The following is a 25,545-nucleotide window of genomic DNA, read 5'->3' as shown; positions in this document are numbered from 1 at the left end:
GAACGAACAATTTATAAACATTATATTATGACTGGCTATTTCCACAGGACACTCACGATTTTCGGGGTAGGAAGTCGAGCAAACATACAAAAATAGCTCGTTTATGGGAGACGAAGAAAAAGAGAGAGAAAGAGAGAGAGAGAGAGAGAGAGAGAGAGAGAGAAAAGAAAGCAGTAGAAAAACATTTACCACAAAGATTGGACGTCCCAGAGTTTATACAACGCTTCATATTCTCGTCGATCCGTCCGAGAAATTGAAGACCCGAAATTTTCTCGAGATAGCGTCGGCAAAGAACGCTTTGAAAGGAAACGAACGTGCTGCCTCCTCGGGGCATCTCGATTGGGACGTTTAATAAGAGCAACCGTTCCAAAAAGAATCTGCGATGGAAAGTTCTCTGGTCGATGGTTGCCATGAAGAGAAGGGCCGATTGGGGGAAGCAGCAGGACGAATTTATGATGGAAGAAAGAGAAAGAGAGAGAGAGAGAGAGAGAGAGAGGGAGAGAAAGAGATAGATAGATACATAGATAGATAGAGGGAGAGAGAGAGAGAGAGAGAGAGAGAGAGAGAAAGAGAGAGAGAGAGAGAGAGAGAGAGAGAGAGAGAGTGAGAGAGAAAAGGAGAAGAGACGAAGCCTGGGGCAGGTACGTGCTTCAAAGGATATTAAAGTATTTTAATTGCAACGGATTTAGCGGAACGCTCGAAGGATTTGTTCGAAATCATCCGATTGGTTCTATGAATAGGGATTAAGCTCTGCAACGAGACGGGTTTGGGGCAGTTGGGCGAATTCCAAATGTCAGAGGCGGAAGACAGAAATAATTGAATATTTAATAGATAACTCGGCTATATCTATGCGTATTGGTACTTGCTTCTGTATGTACGTTTACAGTACATATATACATATATATATATATATACATATATAATATATATAATATATACATATATATATATATATGTATGTATATGGATTCTATATAATATGCGCCCTTATACGTTTGTATGTATATGTATATGTAAACCGACGAGGATGAGAGTCGATACGACCGCCATCCGTCATCGCGATAGAACGTCGATTTTTCTGTCGGCCTTGTCTGCTTCCCGTAGACACCGATTAATTATACATTCGAGGAGAACCAACTACGAAAAAGAAGAGATCTTAAATTTGGTTATTCCTTACTAACACCATCACTTTCCTTGTACTCTTCTTACACAATGCATTTCAATATTTCGAGAAGATCAAAACTACGAATTAATATTATACATCAATCTCTTCATTCGTATCAACAATACGTATTATTAGATTTTTGTCTATTCAAAGGTAATATTGATTACGTAAGTAAAAAAATAAGATAAGTCTAACGTAATTAAAAAATAAGATAAAATAAATATAATTATACGTTACTTGAGTTAAGACGGAATAATCTTCAATCTTGAACGACCTTCGCTCTAATACGACTAACGTAAATATAAACAAAATAGAAAGAATATAATACTGAAGAAATAGAAACATAAGCAAAGAAAAAGAAAATAAAAAAAAAATAAAAAAGAAACTAACTTGTTTACACCTATTGAAGTATATTTCCGTCGTAAAATCAAACGTGCAAAGATGAAAAATGGATCAAGAAAGATATTAATTCGTTGATTACGAAAAGGGGATAAAATGATTTTCTAACTTTCGTAATAATTTTCGAGATTGATTAAAACGTTATTAAGCAATAATTTTCGTTTTCGTAAAGATCACCTTCCCGTCATTTTCGAATAGCTCGTCGACGGAAGCGTGCCGATAGCAGCTCGTCCATCATGTTTCTTATCATTCTCCCTCACGATTGATCCAAGCACGAAATGATGGTCCCAGCTGCTCTCAGCATTTTGTGTTGATTCTCCTTAACGAGACTAGAAAGAAAGAGTGAAAGAGAGAGAGAATATCGAAGGAAAACACGTTCTGCATCATCCATGGTCTATTCTTTTCGTCATCTACGTACTTTTATTCTGATAGAAAAAAAGATCTTCCATTGTAAAAAGAGAAGCAGTTTGTCGTTTGTCCTCTGCGTACTCCTATGCGCATATATTTCTTTTTCTCTCCTTCTTTTTTTTCTCTTTTCTTTTCTTTTCTTTTTTTTTTTTTTATTTTTAATTACCAATTCTAAAGAATATTGAAGTGCTAGTTATTCTCAGGAAAGAGTAATAGAAAATGAATTTGTTAGAAAAAATACGGGACATGAAAAAAATTGAAATGGAATAATTCGTTCCATTCCGATTTTATATCAAAATGCATTCTGATTCTCTGAAATATCCATTAAATCACAAAGTAAACTATGTTCTAACGTAGATTTGATGCAAATACGTTAAATTTGGGTTTGCTTTTATCTTGTTAAAGCGCACGGCAAGTAAATCGAAGTTTAACGAGGTTAGAAAACGGAAGAAGAGGACTTTTGAGAGGGGGGGAAAAAGCGTCATCATCCAGCTACAAGGCAAATAAAACGACGACTTATGTGGAACTAAGAAGTTTAATTATAATAAGTAACCAACAATCATTTCCTTTGTCATTCATTTGTTCAAATCTGAATGATTTAATAATATTTTAATGAATTTTAAACACGATACTTTCGAAAGCTTTTTAATGAGCACAATTCAAATGTTTGCTGAAATATAATATTTAAGCAAATGTACATATGTAAACGTGAAACGATCTAAAAACAAAATAAGTTAATATGCGAAATATAATTTAAAAACAAATGCTTTGTTAATCAATCAAAAGAACTGACATATTGGCAAGACAAATTCATTTAAATGAATTATATAAACGAACGTACATGAAAATATTCTGAAAGTTTGTCATTATTTAAAAGTAAACGTTAAAAGCGTACACGATCTCGGGTATCATTTAATAACATCTACGTAAACTATATAGAACATTTGTGAAAAATGGATGGTCTATTACGTTAACAATTTAACATATTTAAACTACAATACAAACATTATTGAACTTTTATGATATTTCCATTAATGTGGACACGGACATGAAAATTCCCAAAAATTACAAATTGCAATTTTCTATAATATAGAAGATGAATTGAACTCGATATTTCCAAGTGGAACACAATCGTTGATGTTGTAAAACGGTAGAGAAAAAAAAGAGAGAGAGAGAGAAAGAAAAAACTCTGATAAAAGGTAGAAATCTGCGAAAGATGCAGAAACTGAAATTGCAAATTTCAACTCGGTAGAAAGTTTACTTCGCGGCCAGTTAACGAATGTAATGGATTCGTTTCTCTTAAACGCTGCAGTCTAATCAAGAAAGTGGTCTCTCAAGTGAACTCCGAATTCTCTCTTTCCTTCCTTTTTTCCCTTCATTCCTTTCTTTCTTAATGTCTTGGCCTTGCCTTTCTCGTATCTCGATGCACTGATTGACGCCGGAAAAAAGAGAATTATTATGCTGCGGCGAACTTTTACCACTTCGCACGACGGCAAATAAAAGTCAACCTTTTATTTCCCTCACCCCTCCATCCCTCTATCTCTCTCTCTCTCTCTCTTTATTTCTTTTTCTTTCTATCTCTCGCGATACGATCGTGGTTACGTCTTATCGCGATTCTCAACCGGAAATACAACAGTTCGAGTGCTGCGATAAAAATACTACCATGGCGTTAAGTTAAAGGAGAAAGTAATAAAAAAGTGAAGAGTCCACGGAAAAAAGTAAGAAACTGGTCGTAAGATAAGGAATAAAATCAATTTTTATAACCAAACCAAATCTAACGCAGAATCCGAGCTAACACTGTTAATACTCCAAAATTTTAGAAAGAACTGAAAACTATCATTCGATTAAGTACGTTCTTGTACGATGTAAGTTTTAACTCATAAATATTACGGTAGAGAGTAAACATTTTGAAAACATATATCACTTATTTTTCTCTTGCTCTCTCTCTCTCTCTCTCTCTCTATCTCTCTCTTTCTCTTTCATTAGACAAAGATAATAATAACGCTTCTTCCATAAGAACTAAAATATGATATCTACGAACGATGCAAATATACTTTTTCTCTCTTTCTTTCTCTCTCTCTCTCTCTCTCTCTCTCTCTCTCTTTCTCTCTTTCTTTCTTTCTTTTAGTTCGTTTCGAACTTCGCGACTCGATTACTTTTCAACTTTGTTTCAAACTTTCAACACGATTGAAATTCTAACGGATAGTTTAATTATTCCAAAAACAAATCCAAAAAGGTTTATTGGAAGAAATCAAAGTTTAAGGATTCGTATTATTTTCATTCTTATTTGAAAATCGATTCTACGAATCCTGAACGAGGTAGTGATAGTCTTGTAGGAAAAAAAGAAAAAAAAAAAAAGGAAAAAGAAAAAGAAAAATAAAAAACAGAGAAAAACAGAAAGAAAAATACGTATATTTTTCCTATAGGTATATTGATTAAAACCAATAAAACAACGTGATCAAAAGTTTTATTCAACAATAACAAAGAAAATGTAAACGCGACAATTTAATGAAAAATAGAGAAAAATAATATGCAAGGTATATTGAATTTTATTATATTTTACCTTCTTTATCATATATTTTATCAAAAAATTCGAAGTATCTATTTTTACGTAATACAAAATATTAATGGGATACATTCAATGAAATATATTATTTTAATAAAAAAGACAACAGCATTATATAAAAGAAAAAACAAGACATCTGATAAGACGATTAAACGATAATGACGCGTAATGTATTAAAAGATTTTCAAATGTTACATGATGATCGAAAACGAACGTGTAGTTTCATTGGCATTGTTCTATAAAAATAAATCTTTCTTACGATGGCGATCTAAGCGAAACGATGTCAGGCGGAGATCCGGTTGAAAAGTACATCCATTAAAATAAACGTTAATCCTCGAAGCAGACTATACCGTAAAGGTAATGCCTTGTGTTACCCATTATCTAACGGTGCAAGTTGCTGTAGATTTTCTTGCGCTTATACGGATCCGCAACGATGTGGTAAACTTGCCGTTTGGCGTATGTCGGTTAATGTCGTGCTACCAAAGTAAAATAGAGGTCAAGAGAATCAAGGAAATTCACTAGGTGACCGGTGTATTTTATCGAATCGTACAATATCGTATAGTACCTTTCTCTTAATTTATCATAGTTATATTTTCGTTGGAAATCTACTTTACGAAGACTGCATTCTCTTGAATTAGACCGATAAATTAAATCAATAAGATCGATATTCTCCAGTTCTACCCGTTCGTTTTATTGGATCGTAATAAAAGAAAAAAAGAAAAAAAGAAAAAAAGAAAAAAAAAAAAAAAAAAGAAAAAAATCACGAATCATATTGCTGAACATTACGAGTCGAGACTTATATTCGAACGTCTGTCAAAAATAAAGTAAAAATTTAAGAAAGTATTTTCCGAGATTTTGATATATTTGATATAACGACCGACGGAACAAAGATAAACGCGATCAAATACCTTCGCTTTTATTATACGACCCATCGAGCAACCTCGAACGATATCGTCAGAATTTATTTATCAAGCTTCCTCTCTCTCTATCTCTCTCTCTTTATCTCTATCTCTATCTCTCTCTCTCTCTCTCTCTCTCTCTCTTTCTCTTTCGTTTTCGTTCTCCTACCTTTTAATCCCATCCGGCTTTATATCGCTCGTTATTATACGCACGAAATTCAAACGATGGCGGACGCGTCGCTGATAATGGAATAAACTCTGTGAGCGCGAAAGAATTCGCGCTGAATTCAATCCAATCATTCGCTGAAGCGAAAACAGAAATCTAGTTATCGTTACGTAACCAGTCGTCTCCACGTGCCGATTATTTTCAATCATTCGCGAACGAACCCTGCCAACGAGAGTAGTGCGATATTGCGTTCATCAATGCTGATAATTAATTATTCAAAAATATACCTAAACAATCTCAGCGGGCCCGTTGCAGTGCCTAAAATTCTCTCGTAAGCTTCATAAACGAATAAAAACACCGATACATATTGATTTATAAATTTTGTTCGTGCGTGTGATAGCTTACGAATTATCGATTGTATTAATCAGTATTTCTCTGATGAATGGAAAAAAAGAAAGAGAGAGAGAGAGAGAGAGAGAGAGAGAGGCAGAGACAGAGACAGAGAGAGAGAGAGAGAGAGAGAGAGAGAGAGAGAGAGAGAGAGAGAGAGAGAAGAGACAATGTCTCCATTTCGACGCAGAATTTCAGCATGTTGATAGAAATGTGACGCAACTAATCGAGAACGGAATAACGTTGGTAGCACGTGTCACTCTGCTCCATCGTCTGAGCGAAGGGTTCGTGCTGCTGGTTAGAGGAGACGAAACCAGAGAATAGCTATTGTTTCGATTCGACAATGTCCCGCTACTCGAGCTCCAGTCTCTAGTACACGTTGCGGTCCATAATAATATGATTATAGGGCGATGTACCTGACGACCCTCCAACTAAAACATCAAAGAGAGACAAAGACAGACAAACAGAGAGAAAGGAAAGAGAGAGAGAGAGAGAGAGAGAGAGGGAGAGAGAGAGAGACAGACAGGGAGAAAGAGAATGAGAAAGAGAGAAAGCTTCTATTTCCAAGAGTCGAACATTTGCGGAGCATGGATGAAATTTTAGAGGAACGTTTCCTAGATTTCACGGATACCAGTCCAATGTTAACGCTCACGAAATTACAACGTGAAGTGACGCGTTTCGCGAACTCTACGTGAGGTGGTTCATACTTTCTCGGATAATTTTCGTTTGCGAGCTGTCGTGAAATATTTAACATCCTATATACATGGAAATTAATGTTTGCTTAAAAGATACGAAGAAAGGTGCGAGAACGTTGAATTTTTTGCTCCTCCTTCGGAATCGTAATTCTTTGTCGGTCGTAGAGAATTTTCGTACGGATGCGTGAAATTTTCACAAAGAGCATTAAGAAAAAAAAAAAAAAGAAGTTACTCCAAATGGATTTCGTCGTCATCTTGTAACCTTTTTCCTTCTGTAAAGAAGATAACGAATGAAACTAGAACGTGATTTGATGAAAATTGGCCCTAAAAGTATCCATATTTAATAGTACATGTATTATATACAGGTACGTATATACATATATTCATACATATATACGTATAAGAGAAATTTAAATTTTCAATAAATATAAATAATATTCTCTTATTCGATATATACTTATAGAATTGTTAATTGTTATTTAACTATATCGTAGAATTATCAATTACCTTCGAACATCAATTGTTACTTAATAATAACATCGTAGCTAACAAGATTCTCTCATCTCAATTTCATTTAATAATTTCATTAAGATCAAAAATTTCAATTTTTTAAAAAACATTAAAATTAGAATATGAAACACACTCTCCTTATACCCTATATGTATGTACCAAGTGAGATATATTTGGATTTGTATATATTCGTTAAAAATATACTAACGATACTAACGATGGGGTTTATACAAATAGACAATTAAAAAAAAAAAAAAGGAAAAAAAAAGGAAAAGAAAAGAAAAAAGCAATCGGTGAAGTTACGAAAGGTGTTTTAATTATATTGATTTTTCGGTTCTCCTGGTGCAACACATCAACGGTTAGACCTGATTAAATTACGGTCACGTTGCTGTAACACGTGCCTACGTCTCCCGGCTTCACTTGCAGTTTGCCGAGGAGGAGAGAGGAGGTAGAGGGTGTATGGAAATGTGCCGTTGCACGAAATAATGCACGTGCGCAAGTGAATCAAGTCCTTCGTTGTTGACGAAGAACGTACGTACACGGTTGTCGAGACCTACGAGTTTGCTTGGAATACCTACATTTACCAACATCTTGAGTCGACGAGTTAGAAATCGTAGTTTTCGCTTTATGCGATGATTAGTGGATTCTCAACTAATTACGAATCTGCCAAAGTTCGTAAATGTCGTTCGTAAATATCCATGATACGAACTGCACTCTCTCTCTCTCTCTCTCTCTCTCTCTCTCTCTCTCTTTAAATCTATTTTTCAAGCAAATTTAATGTATCTTTGATTTATTAATAAAAATCTTTATATCGTAAAAAAGATTGTAACATCACTTCATCGATCTGTCTTCAAAGCTTTTTCAACGCCTACACGTTTCGAGAGAAAAGTTATAAAATATTTAATATATAAACGCCGTTACCAGCAAACGCCTCTGGCCAACAAACTAATATGAATTTCAATTTATGAAAACAAACTTTCGAAATATCGAGAGAGTAATAGAGAAAGAGAGAGAGAGAGATAGAGAGAGAGAGAGAGAGAGAGAGAGAGAGAGAGAGAGATTATTTGTCCGTCATTAAACTTATAACACTTTTACATACATAAAAGTTAACTAGAAATCATTCTCTTTATCTTGATAATATTTTTAATACGTGGAACCTTATTCGGGCTTATTTAAAGAATTCTCCAAATAAACGCTTGAAAGTTTCGGTATTCCAAATAACCAAATTACATTACGATCAGTTTCAATGGTATATGTACAATGGACTCGAGGGAATAGTTCGTATATGTTTACCATTATATATAAAAATAATCACGATAGGTTTTCGAATCGAATGAACATCGACATCAAGCGATCGTCGTTATGATGGCTTATCATGTAAATAAAAAAAAAAATCTTAACGTCATGACGACAAATTTATAGGGAAAAAAAAAAAACATATTACAAGCTTATGATACAATATAAATACAAAGTCGAACGAAAAGTTTTTACGAAGGAACAATTGTTTTGCAATCAATAAAATGTTAGTTCTATTTTTATAAATTTTCCATAGAAACATGTACTGTAATATAAAATATCGATCAAAAAGAATATCTTGACAATTTGATTACGATCATTTTCAATGTTTTCAACTAATTAACACGATCGAGCATTGTTTCGATGCAATGCTTGTATGTATTGTACGTATATATGTCATAGACCGATCATAATCGTATCGGAAAAAATATTTGTTACGTAAAATTTTGCAAATCGTGATGGATTAATTATTTACGTAACGGCGATAATTAAGTATATTGCTTTAGATTTAATTACAGTTGACGTCGTAGTTCGTGAATCTGAACGTCTCTTAACGAACAGATATTTAATAGGAAAAGGATGATTGGGTGAAAAAAGACATTAACTTTTGCAAGCCTCGTGAAAAACGTGATCGCTTATCGTCTAATTAAGGAAATTGAGACTCGCGATAATTCGCGATAGTTCGATGAACCCATCGAAAAGGTATAAATTGAGAAGGGAATATTCCGTTAGACGGAGTAATTAATTAGAAGTGCAATCCGTTTGTAAGTCTGAATCGTCCGTTAGTACGAACTGTCTGACTTGTCTGTTAGTCAGAACTGTCTGAACTGTCTGTTAATCTGAGATATCTGTTAATTGTTAACCTTGGTCATAAATAAACTTTATTCGTTATTGTTAATTGTGTTTTCTGTAGTTTTATCACCTAACCTCGTATAGATGAGACAATTTAATTTGGACGAGATTGCAATACCAATTCGTGGACTCACATATATAGTTTTAACGAACGTTGTAACTTGCTTGTTCGTGTTTGCATGGAGAAAGAGGTGAAATTAAAATATTCTCTTTCACACGTTACACATACTCACATACTGTATCGAAAAAATTTGACTGTTCGAACTTCGTTGCCTCGATCCTTTCTAAACGAACGATAGCCAAAACCCCGACGCTCTAATCCAATGCAACGAAAGCCGTTAACGTTTTGATCTACCTCACCGAGGCAATTTTTCGTTTCTCTAATATCTAACGAAGAGAGTTGAAAAGCCACGAAACGCGAGTCAAAGTATAGAGTAAAAAAGAGAGAGAGAGAGAGAGAGAGAGATAGAGATAGAGAGAGAGAGAGGGAGAGAGAGAGAGAGATAGAGAAACGCGGAACGTTTCGATAAATTCAGGATAAAAATCGAATTCTTTTCGTTTTACATCACTTACCCCGCTGCCATATCGGAGTGCTCACAGGATTGCTGTCCACCTCGCATTTTAGGCTGACAGACATTCCCTCGACGATGGGAATTCCAAATCCAGGTAAACGCGTTATCGCGAACGATGGAGTATCTGAAACAGGTATTAAGCAATTAGTGTCAGTGCCAAGCGTTCGATGCACGCTAGTGTATCGATCCTATCGGATCGTCGAAAAGAGACAGAAGCGTTATTTGAATAGTGGGACCGGCCTTCGGCGTATAACGGGACGCAATACTCTTCAGGACTTGATTGACGGTAGAGGGCCGAGATTGAACTGACACGTTATTACGTTCCTCCGGCGCTCCAAAATTCTCCGTTTCTACGAAATTGCGTTGCTTTCGCGCTAATCCTACAACTTTGATATTAAACAAACGTTCGTGTTATACTAACGATAATTTTAACGATCAATCCTTCGTTATCTTTGTTATACCTTGACATTGCTAACAAGCTAACGTATTAATTTTTCATTAATAGATAATAATAAAATATTCGATCTGAATAACGATCAAGCCTCGAATAAAGTATCAGGTTTATTATCTGATAATAAATCTAATTAATTAGCAACTTGTTCATAAATCTAAGATATGGACTTATTTATAGCGAGATGAAAGCTCGTAAATCGATTCAACGTTATTTACAAATTTATCCTTTTCCCCCCATGTTTTTATCGCGCTTAAGTCTTGCTCAAATATTACTCGATACAGATCCCTACTTATCGTACGATCGTAAAATCCAAACGATCATAAAGTTTCTAGCCGATTCATACAGTGAAGAAGCATATCCCTTCTTCCCCCCCCCCCACGCGCTATTTCACCGATGCATCGTCACCAATTTATTCGGCGACGTGTAACGACGACGGCGAGGACGATGATGACAAGAACAACATCGTCGGTTGTCGTTTGTCAAGATCGTCTTTTCTTAGAAGAAGAAAAAGAATAAGAAAAAGAAAAATAGAAAGAAGAGAAAAAGGAAGAATGAATGAAGTAGAAGAGGAGAACCAAGTTGGAATATTAACCAGGCGAGAATTATAGTATAACGCGTCTAGAAACGTTTCAACGGCGCCAGCTAGTGACGTGTTGGACTTGCTACTCACCCTTCGACGCCATTCGCGCGATGAACATCCTCGTGATAACGTAAATGTGTCCTGTCGGTCGCGAAGCGAAAGAGCGAGCGAATGCTAGCAAAAGTGTATGTATGTGTATTTGTGTGAAAAAGAGAGACCCCCCTTTTGCCAAGCCCAACCGTAAAAATCTTCACTGTCCTGCTCGTTAATTACTTGACCTCGGATCGGGTCGCTTTCTGCTGGCTCGTTTGTTCGCCAACGATTTTAATTCTCCCACCTACTCTCTTCGTCCTCCCTCTTTTTCCATCACAAATCCCTATCATCTTCGTGGTGGTAAGCGAAAAGCTTCTACTATTCGCTTGGCTCACGATATGCATGAATTCTTTCACACAAGCCGACGATGCTCGTTAATGGCGCGGAAGGAAAACCCTGCTGCTGCTATTCGTGCGTATGTCTTTGTCTGTGTCAACGTGTGTATATATGTGTGTGTGTGTGTGTATGTGTGTGTGTATCTATGGACGCGCGCGCGTGTGTATGCCTATCCATGTGTATGTGTGTGCAGGAATGCGGCCGCGCGCGATCCGCAGGATTAAATCCATTGCAAGTGGATCGATATAGAACGTGAACTGGTGTACGGCATGTGACTGACCGGAAAATGCATGAAAAATAAAAATCGTAACGATTTCATCGAGAGTCATAAAGGTGAGAGAGCGTTGTTATTGACGCGTTATCTTTGCAAACATGAAAACGAATTTTCTTTTGAGACGAGATCACGAACGTGAGAAATAATAGAAAAAAAGGGAGAAAAGCGAAACGTGAAAATAGACGAGGAAAATATTCTCTCTCTCTCTTTCTCTCTCTCTCTCTCTCCCTTTCTCTCTTTCTATCTATCTATCTACCTCTCTGTTTGTCTCTCTTTCTCTTTTTCTCTTTTTGTCTCTCTCTCTCTCTCTCTCTCTCTCTCTCTCTCTCTCTCTTTCTCATTCGCTTTACTAGGATAGCTCGGAGTTATTCACTCGGCCATAATAGTGCGGTGCCGAGACAATGCAAGCTTAATGAAAGCTATCCACGGCCGTTGGGGTTTCTCTCGAGGGCCGCCGACGACGCCGACGCCACCCGACGCAGCGGCGTAAACACCGAACAAAGCGAACAATGCGACACAGAAGTGTCCCACAGACCTCGATCGTTTAATGAGAACTTTAAAACGTTCTACCGTATATAGGTATATATATATATATATACCTACAACTACCATCGTTTTCTCTACTCTCCAAAGAAAATACTCTCCAAACGATATCCTTTTGATGTTTCTTTATTTTCCTCGTACTTTAATTTCGATATATTCGTTTACATTTATTCGTGCAAATATTTAATACCAATATGCGAATCCTTGAGAAAAATTTGATATGAAATTATATGATAATATGAGAAAATGAGAAAGAGAGAATGAGAATTCGAGCGGATTGCACTTTTCTCAGGGCAAAAAAAGTATCTGGATTTCACAGTAGACGAACGTTGAAAGTTCAGAGCGATCGTTTAAAGCGTAGATTTTTCATTGGTCTGATTCAATTAAGCATAGCTTGATCAAGTCAAACCTTTGAACGAGAAAGCGTATAAAAATGCTGGTTCAGCGGTATTAAAGACCATTCGAAATGCATAAAAAAAAAAAAGAAAAAAAAAAAAATAACTACGATCGCACATCGTACTAATTGTAAATTTTCATACAACTTGATCCGATACATAAATCTATATCAGAGATATACATGCCTTTATCAAGCTCATAGCTTGTATTTTGTAAATTTTGGCTGATTTGATGAAAAATTTTATTATGATTTTTATCGATGAATTATGGATTTTTCGACGCGCCGTTCCCAATAAATGTTAACAATTTGAATAATCCTGCCGGCGTATTATTTTAAACAGCAAGTAAGCCTCTTTCGCCGTCGAAAGTAAATGATGTGTACGAGATAAGGGAACACATAAACGAAGGGATAAATTCACGATTGTATGTGGTACGCTATAGGGAAAGATATACGAGGGTACGCATTCGATTCTCATTTGGCGGTACGGCAATGAATCATGTTCCTACCACTTGAGAAAGAATCAACGACTTCAAACACCATTTTCCACGTGGGCTTACGCGTGTGAGCTTATACTCGCCCGCCTTCGTAAAATATAAGGCGAAACGACGTAAAGCTGTTCGGCAAGACTCCGAAGAGAAGAAAAAGTCTCTTCAAAAAAATTTCTACCAACGTTTGTTATGGAACGCTCGTAAACCTTATACGAACCGTTAGGCAAACCTATATATGGATAAGAAAAGAGGATTTCGTACTAATGCATGAGAACGGCTATGCATTTACGCGCACTTACCAACAAAACAAATATGTCTTGTACCGTCATCATCAACATTTAAAACTTGTTGATGTTGAACGAGTTGAAAAAAAAAAAAGAAAAAAGAAAAAATAACAACTCTGAAAAATCGTTTAAAAATAAAAAGAATAAAATCTATACTCGTTCCATTCTCGTACTCAATATCCTCGATAATGAAACCGGCTACTTTGGTACGAAAAACCGTACGATTTTCCTTTTCGCACGATGATTACGGTCACCCTTTTGATCACCCTTCGCTATCTTTCTTAATCCTTATCACCGTCTATATTTGGATTTGTCCCTTATCGAACTCGTATCGTATCCCTTTTAGTTCCCCTTATTTATTTCTTTCTTTCTTTCTTTCTCTCTTTCTTTCCAATAAATTTTTTACGTCGGTAATCCCAAATCGTATTTATATTGTAAAACTGGTTATTATCGATGATACATCATTATTTGTACGATATTGATTTTCTGGATTTCAATTTGAAACATATCTATGCAGTTGTGAATCCGAGAACGTTGAACATCGAATAAGTTTGCCTATTGTTAATGGAGAAACAAATGGGAAATCATCGAACTTCACACAATAGAAACCAAAACGATTATTCTATCTTCAATTTCTATTAGAAATTCAAATTAAAAGGGTGCTGGTAGTAAATCGATTACATTGCATTCAAAATATATCTATGATCAAAAGTGTATCGCTCGTTAGATCACTTGTAAAACAATAACGTTTCGTCAATATCCGATTACGCCATTTCGTGAACGCATCATTAACAGAACGACAGGCCACCGTTATCGGCCACAACGTATTCGTTCGGTAAACATTTGTCGTTTGTATATTTACAGAAAGAAATAGAAAACGAGAGAATGAGAGGCATAGATAAATAGATTGAAAAAATAGAAAGAGAAAGAAAGAGAGAGAGAGAGAGAGAGAGAGAGAGAGAATTCGATTGTCGGATGAGGATGGATAGATACGTAGATATACATTCGATGAAAGAGAGAAAGAAAGAGAAAAAAAGAGAGAGAGAGAGGGAGGGAGTGATAGAGATGGGAAACGTCGAAAATTCAGTTGGTCAATCGGTTATTCCGAAAATTCGTTCTCTCGTCAGTAGAGACGCACTAACGCCGCTTCTATTAAACGGTTTCTCGATAATAGAGGCGCGAGGTTAAAGCTGTTCCGCGTTTGCCAATATAATGTGTCCTCTCGATAAAATGGCCGTCCATCGGAGTTCCCTCTCTCTTTTTCTCTCTCTCTCTCTCTCTCTCTATTTCTCTCTTATTTTCCGCGTTATCGTTAAGAGTCACAATTTAATCCAAAATATCGTTTTCATCTCGTTTCATCCTGAATATGTTTTCGGCAGCTTTATCGAGTCATCGAATAAAACGTAAAACAAAGGAGTCGTTACAATTTACATGCAATTATTGTCTCACGTTTGTTCGAGATCAATAGAAATCGATACGTACAATAACAAAGTAATTATCGTCGAAAAGTTTTGATAGAAAAAAACGAAGAAGTGACAAATCTCAATCATGACCTCAATTAAATCGCATTGTAGACAAAGTTATGCAACGTTTCATATTAATCTATCTATCAGTAATTTGTAATAAAATGGGGAATAAAGAGATAAAGAGAGAGAGAGAGAGAGAGAGAGAGAGAGAGAGAGAGAGAGAGAGAGAGAGAGAGAGAGAGAATGAGAGAAAGAAAATGGGAGAGAAAGACAGAGCCCTTCTGATTCCAGACATCGTAATTATCGATCGTTGCATTAATTCGCGATATTTTATCGATATTTTAAACTCCTTGCTGTAGAAAATAGGTCATAGTTAAGTTTACGACGGTGATTAGAGAATAGTAGGTTGGAATCATTAAATCTTAAATCTCGTTTTATTAAGTTAGGGAACATCTATATACATCCTTATATATATATAAAGAGAAAGTATGGCCGATTTACTATATGTATACACGCAATTATTTTCTTAAGTTTCAGACGAATGTTTCGACGAACGTATTTTATATACATATTTTATGTTGGATGTTGTTGAATTATTAAGCTTCAAATTTGGCATGCCATGGCATTAATGTTATCTTCATAACTCGATTGGAGTTTATGTGTTTCAGAAAATCAATTGAATTCAGCCACATCGATGCAAAATGTATAAATTAATAATGGAGGATACGTACAAACGTGTTAATGTCAACGGCATGTCAATTTTAAAGACAGGACAGAAAAGGACATAACAGGATAGGTTAGGGCAAGTCAGCAGAGAACAAAATAGGGCAGCAAAGGACATAACAAGGACAGGACAAAATCGGACAAAACAGAAAAGGGTCAACTCGGCTCGACTCGAATCGACTCGTTTCAATTGCCCACGGTATGTTTTGCTAGGACCATATCAAATTTGAAGCTTAATAACTCAACAACGACTCATACAAAATACATGTGTATGTGGTGTTTTGAAAATGGTTCGACATAAATAACAAGAATGTGTAATAAAGGATATAGAGAAAAAATGTAAGCTTGATCTTTGCAAAGCTTTCAAAGATTATAGATTAAAATTAAAATTAAATAATTATCACTATGATGTTCTTCACTATGGTCCTTCACTATTGGCACCGTACAAACTTTTTCGTCTGAAACCTTTTTTTGCATTTTTAATAATTAAGGAAATTTATGCCTGTATATACTTAAACCGAATGTACCATATATATATATATGGTACATATATATATATATATATATATATATATATATTGTACACATAATCAAACGTGTGTGAAAAGCGAGCCTTGAAACGGGCTAGTATGCACAAAGGACGAATGCTCGAGGAAAAGGTAGCTGAAGAGGGTGTAAGAGAAAAAGAACGAAAGGGTACGAAATTCGTTTTTGAGAGAAGCTAAAGAAAGACTGGAAATCGGTTCGAGTTTCTCCTAGAGAACGACTTCCACCGTGAAAATCGTAGCTTTCAGTCGAACGCGATCGTTTGGCTCACCGCGAAACGAATTTCACTTTGCCATACTATTTCCATTGGTAAGCCTTAATGGAAGGAAAGGTAAAAAAAAGAGAGAGAGAGAAAAAAAAAAAAGAAAAAAGAAAATAAAAGAAAAAATAAAAAAAAGTGGTAGACTTTATCATAAAACTGATTTGTCCCGATCGATCTGCGCAATATTAGAAAAATCTTTAATTTCGCGTTGGGATTTCGTAATAGGAACTATTTTAGTACAATATCCAGGCAGCTTTAATTTCGTTTTTGTTTTTTCTTTTTTTTTTTGTTTTTTTTTTGTTTTGTTTTTTTTCTTTTCTTTTTTTTTTTTTCGTAATATCGCATAAAACAGCCGCCTATAGATTTAACGAAATAATTTACGGATGGTATCGTAATGCGAGCCTCGATCTTTTTCTTTTCTCGTTGAGATCGTTAAGAGAGAAAAAGAAATAATAAGAGAGAAAGAATAAGAGATTGGAATAGAAAATACGAGTTCACAAGTTCGTTGCTAAGGTTAAAGACGGTGCAACGTTAACAGGAAAATTACCGAATGCCTGGAAGAAAAATGACGGTCGTAAAAGGACATTGCGAGGATTATTAATAGACTTGACCTAGAAAACGTTCTGCGAGAAATATTCTCGAAAAAGAGGAACATCGTTCTTCGCGATGCGAAGCGATACGATGCGATGCGATGCGATGTGTTTCTCTCTCTCTCTCTCTCTATCTCTCTCTCTCTCTCTTTCACTCTCCCTATTTAAGAATCAACTCATAAATAAGAAATTAATGGCACCACGCCAGAACCCGAGAAGAAGCGATTCGAGTACTAACGAAAGGAATAATCGTCGACTTGTAAGAGTTGTAAATGACATTTTCAAGATGATTTAGTAGGTCTCTCATCATTTAAGTCGGTACTTTTAAGGATTACGTGGGAAGGGGACGGTGACGGGAAAAGGGGAGAATTATTAAAATTAGTAATACATCCGAAACATCCTCTCGTTTCTTCCAAGTTATCGAACAAGTTATAGACTTTACAAATCTATTATTAATCTAACCAAAGTGCTTGCCGTAGTTTTATTAAGTAAAATATTCACTTAATATTTTATATAATCTTTAATGCATACTGATGACTATTAATTTTCAAGATTGACGGTAAAAACTCATCGAATACGTATATATATATATATATATATATATATATATATATATATATATATATATATATATATATATATATATATATACTTATGAGATAAAAGAATAAAATACTTGTGAATAAAAGATCGATCTTTTTATATCGATATTATCAAGATATATGAAAGCGTAAAAAAAGAACATTTTTTTTTTTTCTTTTAAAATAGTTTCTGTTTTAAGTCTCTAGAACTTCTTAAACATTTCGAAAATATCTTTGGAAGAGATTATTATTAATGATTCTTAATTAGTAGTAATTTATTTCGGATTATCAACTGAGCGCATAAATTCCAGAAATTTATATAGGTCACTGTGTCAATGAATCTATGTCGGGTCAATATAACTGTCTTTTACTAACATTAAAATATCTCTGGAATTAAGAATCTTAAAGAATTCGTACGAAGACTATTGTAAAGGGCAGACTTTCCTCTATCATTTCGGCATGTTTTAAATAATATAAAAAAAAAAAAAAAACAATTTTTTATAAATAATTTTTATAAACTATTGATTAAGTATATTTTTCCTGATAACTTTCTTTCTAATCCATTTATCAGAATAACTTTTTCCTAAATAATTGGTTATAAAAAATTTATTATATATATATATATATATAATTTCTTATATGGATAAATATTTTAATTCGTATCTCAACTTATAGGAAGAAGTATGAAACGAATATGGTAGAAACATTCTTCTATTCGCCAAGTCAGATCCTATATCGATTAAGATAATTATACGCTTAAGAAATAATAAACTCTAGCAACTAGAAATGGCAGATCGTATTGCTTCAGGCTTCTTCGCTTACAGTTCGGATGAATTTGTACAGAAGCTCTTCCGAAATGAATACGAGAACTCGTCGTATTCCGTTATGGCCTGAGTTGACAGCAACAAGGATCGATTTACTGTCACGTACAATAAACACCTAAATATTTGCAAATATAGAGTGGCCGTAAAGTGTGATGACGTTGTATGTGCATGACGCCAACTGATACGGAAAAATAAGCAAAGTTTTCTTCTCCGATTCGTCCCTGAAATGGGAGGAAAAACAAAAAAATGAAAAAAGAACAAAAAAAAAAAAAAAAAAAAAGAAAAGAAAAAATGAAACAAAGAGAGAAAGAATTAGTGACTGGATCGATAGTATTCAAACGAGAATAACCGACATATACCGACGATGCAACGATAATCCTTAAACGGTTTACATTTCTGATTGTTTTGCCGTGTCAAAATATACAGTACATACGCGTTGATTAATAATTCTGTCATATTGGTTAATTATTCGTAACGCAGAACGTAACTATTAAAATCAGGATCGTTAATTCTCTTCGATGTACCGGTCAGCCGAAACCATCCGCGTTATTTATCGAGCCTATTGAATCTATTTGTTTCCAACGTAACACGTAACGCTCTTAATTGTGACCGTCTCTCGGTCGTTGACAAATTGATTCGTTTTTACCTTCCGTCATATCGTAACGAATTGGACGTACTCGACGATATTTTATATGCACGTTCCGGTGAGATAACAAAAAACTTTCCAAAGTATTTCTACCAGGAAACAAGAGGGGAAAAAAATGCCAAATAAAAAAAATAAAAAAAAAAAAAAAATAAAAAAAAAAAGAAAAACAACTTGTCACAAATAATATCCTGACATTGAGTTATATATACATATATATATATGTATACACACATATATGTATATAACTACCAACGAGAACGATCACGTGAATATCTCCGATTATGTTGTTTCTCTTCGCGTTGTTTCCTCACAATGAATTCACAGTCGCCGAAACAATTTTCATTAAGCGCGTTCACGTCCACTGTGCAGAGAGCGGCTAATGCAGCAACATTCATCACGTTAGAACTCCGTTTTATCGAGGATAGGAGAAGGTAGGAAGGAAGATAGAAGTCACCAGAGAGAGAGAGAGAGAGAGAACAGAGGAGGAAAAGGTCGAGGAAGGATACGCGAATAGCAACTAGGTTGAACTAAACGTGGTAACATTATCGTGAACCTCGGAATCGAGGAAGCGATGCGAGCTCGCTTCTATTTCATAAATTTGCAAGTTACTCTCGGTTTAGTGGACGCGCTCCTCTCGTACACACATATTACTTTACTCACCTACACACACACACATATATATATATATATATATATATATATATATATATGTATATATTGTATGTATACATACATCGACACGTGCAAGGCCTTTCGCAAATATTACGGTTAAATAGCGTTCAGTTTAGTATGAACCAAGCGCGTCCATTTATACATAACGATTAATCTGGCGATTATGAGATTTCTGAACTGATACGAAATGATATGTTTCATACGTTGAACATCTCAAACGGGGTTCTTTTAAAATTATTATTAAACGTTATACTTCTATCCTTGTGATATAAAATGAATCAACCGAATCGTTAATATATGCTTTAATAAAATTTCCGATCGATTAGTATGAACGTATTGCGCTAGAAATGAATTTTCCAAAGACTCGATGATACATACGTATGAACAGACGCGTGCAATACGTATTTACAGAGGCATTCGAGTGGAACGATTTCAATGGGTCATCGAATATGCGCATACACGCGGGACGTGTCATTTCGCTGAAGTACCATGCAAAATACTTTCTTCTCTGGTACAGTCAAAACATTATTCCCCCTCTTCTAATCGACGAATAACGATATCTCGAAGCGATACCATCGGCAGAACATCATTGTCTTTCCGTGACGATACATTTTCAATTTATTGGTACGAGTAAACACGGCACGTTTCCTCCTCTAATTGTAAGTACATTTAGATAGCTAATTATAATGCCGAATATACTCTATTCTCCAATATCGAATGAATTAGCTTCGGGAAGACGATTTTGTAATAGACAAACGATTTCGATCGTTTATCGAAATTCATTGGCTCGATATATGTACATGTAAATCAATTAACCGATTATTACTCTCGATATTTGCTTATCAAGTTTAATGCCAGGGTTTACGAGTATAATATAGATAACTATAAAAGAACACATAGAGAGATTTTAGAGATAATGGTCGATTACTGTCCGATTCAGATTAGTACAATAATATAAAATAATATATAACAATTCTTGTTATTATAATAATAATAAACTAGATATGTTAACAGAAAGGTAATAAAATCATCGAGATATCATCGACAAAGGGAACGTGAATTGTATAAACTGTTGCTTTATTAACAATTCCAATATTATTATTATTATTAACAAACTTACAATACACAGAGAATTACATTAATATCTTCGACCTGATTCGTTATTAATCCTTTAAATTTATTCATTCTAATTATAGGAAGAATGATCATAAATAATACGGTTTATTACGTTTTCACTATCGCGTAATTTTATTCGATGTGTATCTTAAATAATATCATAAGATTATATCATATTTGTATCTTGAAGATTTTTTTTCATTTTTGTAAGTGAGTTGAACGGCATCAACGATAAAAAGCGTCCAAGAGAGATCGAAAGAAATGAAATTCTCAGGGAATTTTAAAGTCGAGAAAGGCGATGTCTTTGAAAACGGGCTTTGTTCCAAGGCGCTATGGCTTTTCATCGTGAAAATATCCGTCTTTGAAGATCGTAATGCGATCGATTATCTAGGTGCTTATGCACCGAACACTGGAAAAAGGAAAAGAAAAGAAATAAAGAAAAGAGAGAGAGAGAGAAAGAAAGAGAGAAAGAGAGAGAGAGAGAGCGATTTACCACAAGGAAGAACCAACCTTCCACACCAATCGTTCGTATCAAACTGGGTCAAGATGCTCACCGAGACGATTTTTTTTCCGTATTCAGGAATAAAGCGTGCCGAAACGTACAGTCAACGGATTATCCCTATCTCACCACGTTTACCTAACTCATGTCTTTCCTTACTCTAACCATCGAACTTGTTCGGTACAAAATATAATTATTTTTTCAGATTTATGTGAATCCTTGAAACGAAAGAAAAAAAAAAAAAGAAAAAAAAAAAAAAAAAAAAGAAATAATAAAAGAAGAAAAATATTATACCGATATTACTTCATACAATATTAAATATTAAATCGAATAATACGAATATTATACTATCTCACATATTCATTCTTTATTTCCTCTATGAAATATTTATATTCCAATGATGTTATGACAATATACAAGATAAGTAATAAGAACTAAGTTTTATCGAGTGGTCGATTCGTAGGAATGCTTTTACTATTTTCTAATAATAATCATTTATATTTCAACGATATCGTATGTACGAACGAAACGACGAAAATTTGGTATTGAAAAATTCAGCGAACCAAAGCGAATCCATTGGATTTCAGATTCCACAAAAGGGAAAAGAGAAGCATTAGAGACTACCTAGTAAAACGTGAAAGAGAGGCAAGAAGCATAAATTTAATTCTCGTTCGCTGAGCGAAAAGAGAAGAATAAAAGAAGATATAAAGGTAAAAGAAAACAAGAGATGGAAAGGAAAGACAGAAGGAAAATCGTCAGCGCGTTGTTTTAATGAAGTGTCGTCGGTATATGTTGGGGTTGAGTAACCGAGAGGAAGGGAGGGAGGGAGGGAGATGGGAGAGGGGTGATGGACGGACGTTCATTTCGCACGTACGTAGCTTTCGCTTCCTGTTGAAAATTACGCGAGATGCTCGGGCAACTCTCATCGTCGTCGTTGCCGTCGTAACCGTTGTCGTCATCGTCGTCGTCGTCGTCGTCGTCGTCATCGTCGTCGTCGTCGTCGTCGTCGTCGTCGTCGCCAAAAGAGGAGCGACGATGCAACGATGAGAAGCCTGCCGACGTTGCTCTGCCCACGAATGAGAGGATTGGAACGAGAAAAAGAGGGCTTGGATCGTTTCACGAAAAAGCAGGAAAAGTGAGAAACACAGTGGAAACTCAAAAGGCAAAAAAAAAAAATAAAAAAAGGATGAAAGAGAGAGAGAGAGAGAGAGAGAGAGAGAAAGAGAGAGGAAGCAAGAAGGTGGCAAAAGTTACTCCGCTGGAAACGCAAGGGAGCTATCTCTTTTTTAGCAACCCTCCTCGACTCTTCTCTTCTCTGTATCCACATAGATGTTGACACTGATATTAATACCTGGCACGGGATGAAATATGCACGAAGACAAGTCGGCTAAATGATACGTCCTTCCTAATGTAAAAATAAAAAAGTTCCAAACAGTAAGGAACAGGTTACTACTAACGTGTAAGGGCGGATAATAAATTTTGTCTCTCGTGTTTTTTAGTTCATCGCACAATTTTACTTTTTTTCGTTCGCGAAGATATTGTCGAAGTAAGGATACTTCTTTTCTTTTCTTTTTTTATTTCTCCTTTTTTTTTTTCTTTCTTTCTTTTTTTCTTTTTTTCTTTTTTTTTTTTTTTTTGTCTTCATCCTCTCAATAGAATATACTCCTTTATTCTTTACCTTGAGTAAATATACCACAGATGTCGTAGAACGAGGATAGATTCACGATAAGAAAACGTGGCGTCGAGAGAAAACTCGAAGATAAAAAGGTTTTCCTCGTCGATTTAGTCTTCGAGAAGGGTGGGCGTGGTTGGGACGGCCTGTAGAAAAGTGAAATCTCTCATACAGAAGCCAAGGTGAAAAATAAAAAGGGTATCGATGGGCAACGTAGTTTTACCCTCGTCAAAGTCATGGAAAAACTATAAGCAATGTAAAAAAAGAAAAGAAAAAAAGAAAAAAGAAAAAAAAAAAAGACATGTTTTTCTATGTTCTTCATTAATGTTTTTTTGAAATCCCACGGTGGTAACTTTCTCGAAAGAAGAATTCATGTAATTTCTTTCATCTCATTCAAATTGGCAGAAAATCACGTAACACGTTACAAACACATTTGAAATTGTATTTCAGGTTCATCAACGTAGACATTCTTTATTTCATCTCGTAGCAACATTTTCACTTCGTTCTAAGCTCGGTTGATAATCCCAGACTTAGAAAGCTCTAAGAACTTCCGATAAAATGGCCTCCGTAGAAATATAAACTAGTCAACGCGAAATCAACGACGAGTTGTGTGGCGGGCAGTTAAATCCGTCGACGACACGGTGCAAAGGACATAACGCGCCACGCACAGAAAGTCGTTTCAAGTAACTACTTCCTCTGGTAACGCCTGACGTTTCTTTCTCTGTCTATCTTTTTTTTTTTCTCTATTCCAACGGAATCCTATACGAACGCAAATTAATTCTACTGTAACGAAACTAGACGGTTTTCGAAATATTTTCTTTTCTTTTTCCGCTAGCCGTGCGTAAACTTTTTTAAAAACTCTTTAAACGAGCGAGCTTAATTTAACATAGAATATAAAATGAGATTTTGATAAATTAATTATGAGATTTCCTTAAGGAAAAAAAGAAAAGGAAGATAATAAAAATGAAATAATTTCTTAGTAAGAAAGTATTGTAATCTAAACTGAAAACGATGTTTTCTATCTTTTTCTTTTTTTCTTGTTTTCTTCTTCTTTTTTTTTTTTCTTTTTTTTTCTTTTTCTTTTTTTTTCTAAAAATCACAACACAGTAAAAAGTTCCGTCGAATAGATTATTACGACGTGAATATAGATGATTTGATTTGATAGCGTTAAAAAAGAATTGATAAATTCGTATTACCGTGATCATTTTAATGTCTTTTTAATCCGTTCGAACTAGTATTGCTCAAGAATCCGAAAAAAAAAGCTATCAATTAAATTGAAACGTTTCTATTTACGTTCGTTCGTTCATTCGTTCGTTCGTTCGTTAGTTAGTTATAAATATGATACTATATATATATATATATATATATATATATATATATATATATATATATTGAAAGAAATTATAAATAAATATCGATGAAAACAAGTGAAACGGGTTATTAACAATATCACGATGAATTAAAAACAATAAAAATATTATATTATCAAATAGAAAAGTTTTAATAATTTCGGTGAACGTCGATGTTTCTCCGAAAGCTCTCGCAAAATCATCGTAGACTAGCTAGTATGCTTTGGAGTGCGATTCTCCGTCACCCGACAATTGCGATGCGAACAAACATCAGCATAGAATAATATACACACACGAGCGCGTAGCTTTCGCGACAGTGATACAACTGGATGCGTGAGACAACGTGTATATGGTAATTTACCGCAAGGTAGACTTCGAGCCGTTAACGATTCCGTGTCCTGTATTAATCTGAATTTCAAATTCTTGCTCCATGGTACCGCAGTGACTCAATGACTAAGAGAGAAAGATCTGGAAGGGGGAAGAGAGAGAGAGAGAAAGAGAGAGAGAGAGAGAGAGAGAAAAAGGGAAGTCTACCTCGAGGGAGTCCACGAAACGCAAAACAGATCGCCATTTCTAGGCTGGATCAAACTTTTCCTATTTTCAGCTAAACAGTTAGTTAAAACTGCATCGTACGAGCTATTCCAAAAATGAAGTTTATCTCATAAACGTGTTACTATACAACGGTTCTTTCTATGCAAATACACAAAACTAAGAGAAACATTTTATTTATACTGACATGGAATTCCCACGAAACAAACTAACTCATACATACATTGTATGAGCTACGATATTTATTTAATTAAAAAAGCTCGAATCGAATTCAGATTTTATTTCGACAAAAAAAAGAGAAAACAAAATCTTTAAGTTAAAACACATTTGAAAACAACAAAATTTTGATTCGTAATTCTAGATATTGAAATTTTCACATTTCATCGAAATTTTATAGGGAATATTTTAAAAGTTTACAAATAAATTGTAATTTATTTTTAATAGATTAATCTGCATCTTTTATAAAAAAAAAAAAAAAAAAGATGAAGTTAGAATTAAATTATTTAACTATGACTCTTCGAGCTAATAAAAAAATATAAGATATACGTATTAACGTGAAAAGATAACGAGATAAAAATGTTCATTTTTTAAAGCGACCGATTTTGATCCTTGAGAGCGACCTGATATCGTACTGAGAAAAATCCTGTACCGAGAAATCCCCTTTCTTATTATAGAAAATATTG

General features: G+C 34.8%; 1 protein-coding gene and 1 long non-coding RNA gene across 10 annotated transcripts in view; one reads left to right on the top strand and one right to left on the bottom strand.

The window, feature by feature from the left end:
* LOC124946564 overlaps window positions 1–4,563 on the top strand; it is an 81,239-nt gene extending 76,676 nt beyond the window's left edge. The window contains exon 3 of the long non-coding RNA XR_007100122.1: window positions 48–4,563. This is a non-coding gene — a long non-coding RNA (uncharacterized LOC124946564). The remainder of the gene's footprint in view (window positions 1–47) is intronic.
* Window positions 1–25,545, bottom strand: part of LOC124946561 (irregular chiasm C-roughest protein) — a 235,160-nt gene that overhangs the window by 62,010 nt on the left and 147,605 nt on the right. For all 9 annotated transcript variants that reach the window (XM_047487374.1, XM_047487376.1, XM_047487378.1 and 6 more), the window contains one exon: window positions 9,920–10,042. In XM_047487374.1, coding sequence (XP_047343330.1) covers window positions 9,920–10,042 — 123 coding nt within the window. The remainder of the gene's footprint in view (window positions 1–9,919; window positions 10,043–25,545) is intronic.

Source organism: Vespa velutina, chromosome 2 (genome assembly GCF_912470025.1).
Source record: "Vespa velutina chromosome 2, iVesVel2.1, whole genome shotgun sequence".
Lineage (NCBI taxonomy): Eukaryota > Metazoa > Arthropoda > Insecta > Hymenoptera > Vespidae > Vespa > Vespa velutina.
Note: the sequence above shows the minus strand (reverse complement) of the source record. Positions and strands in the feature narration are given on the sequence as shown.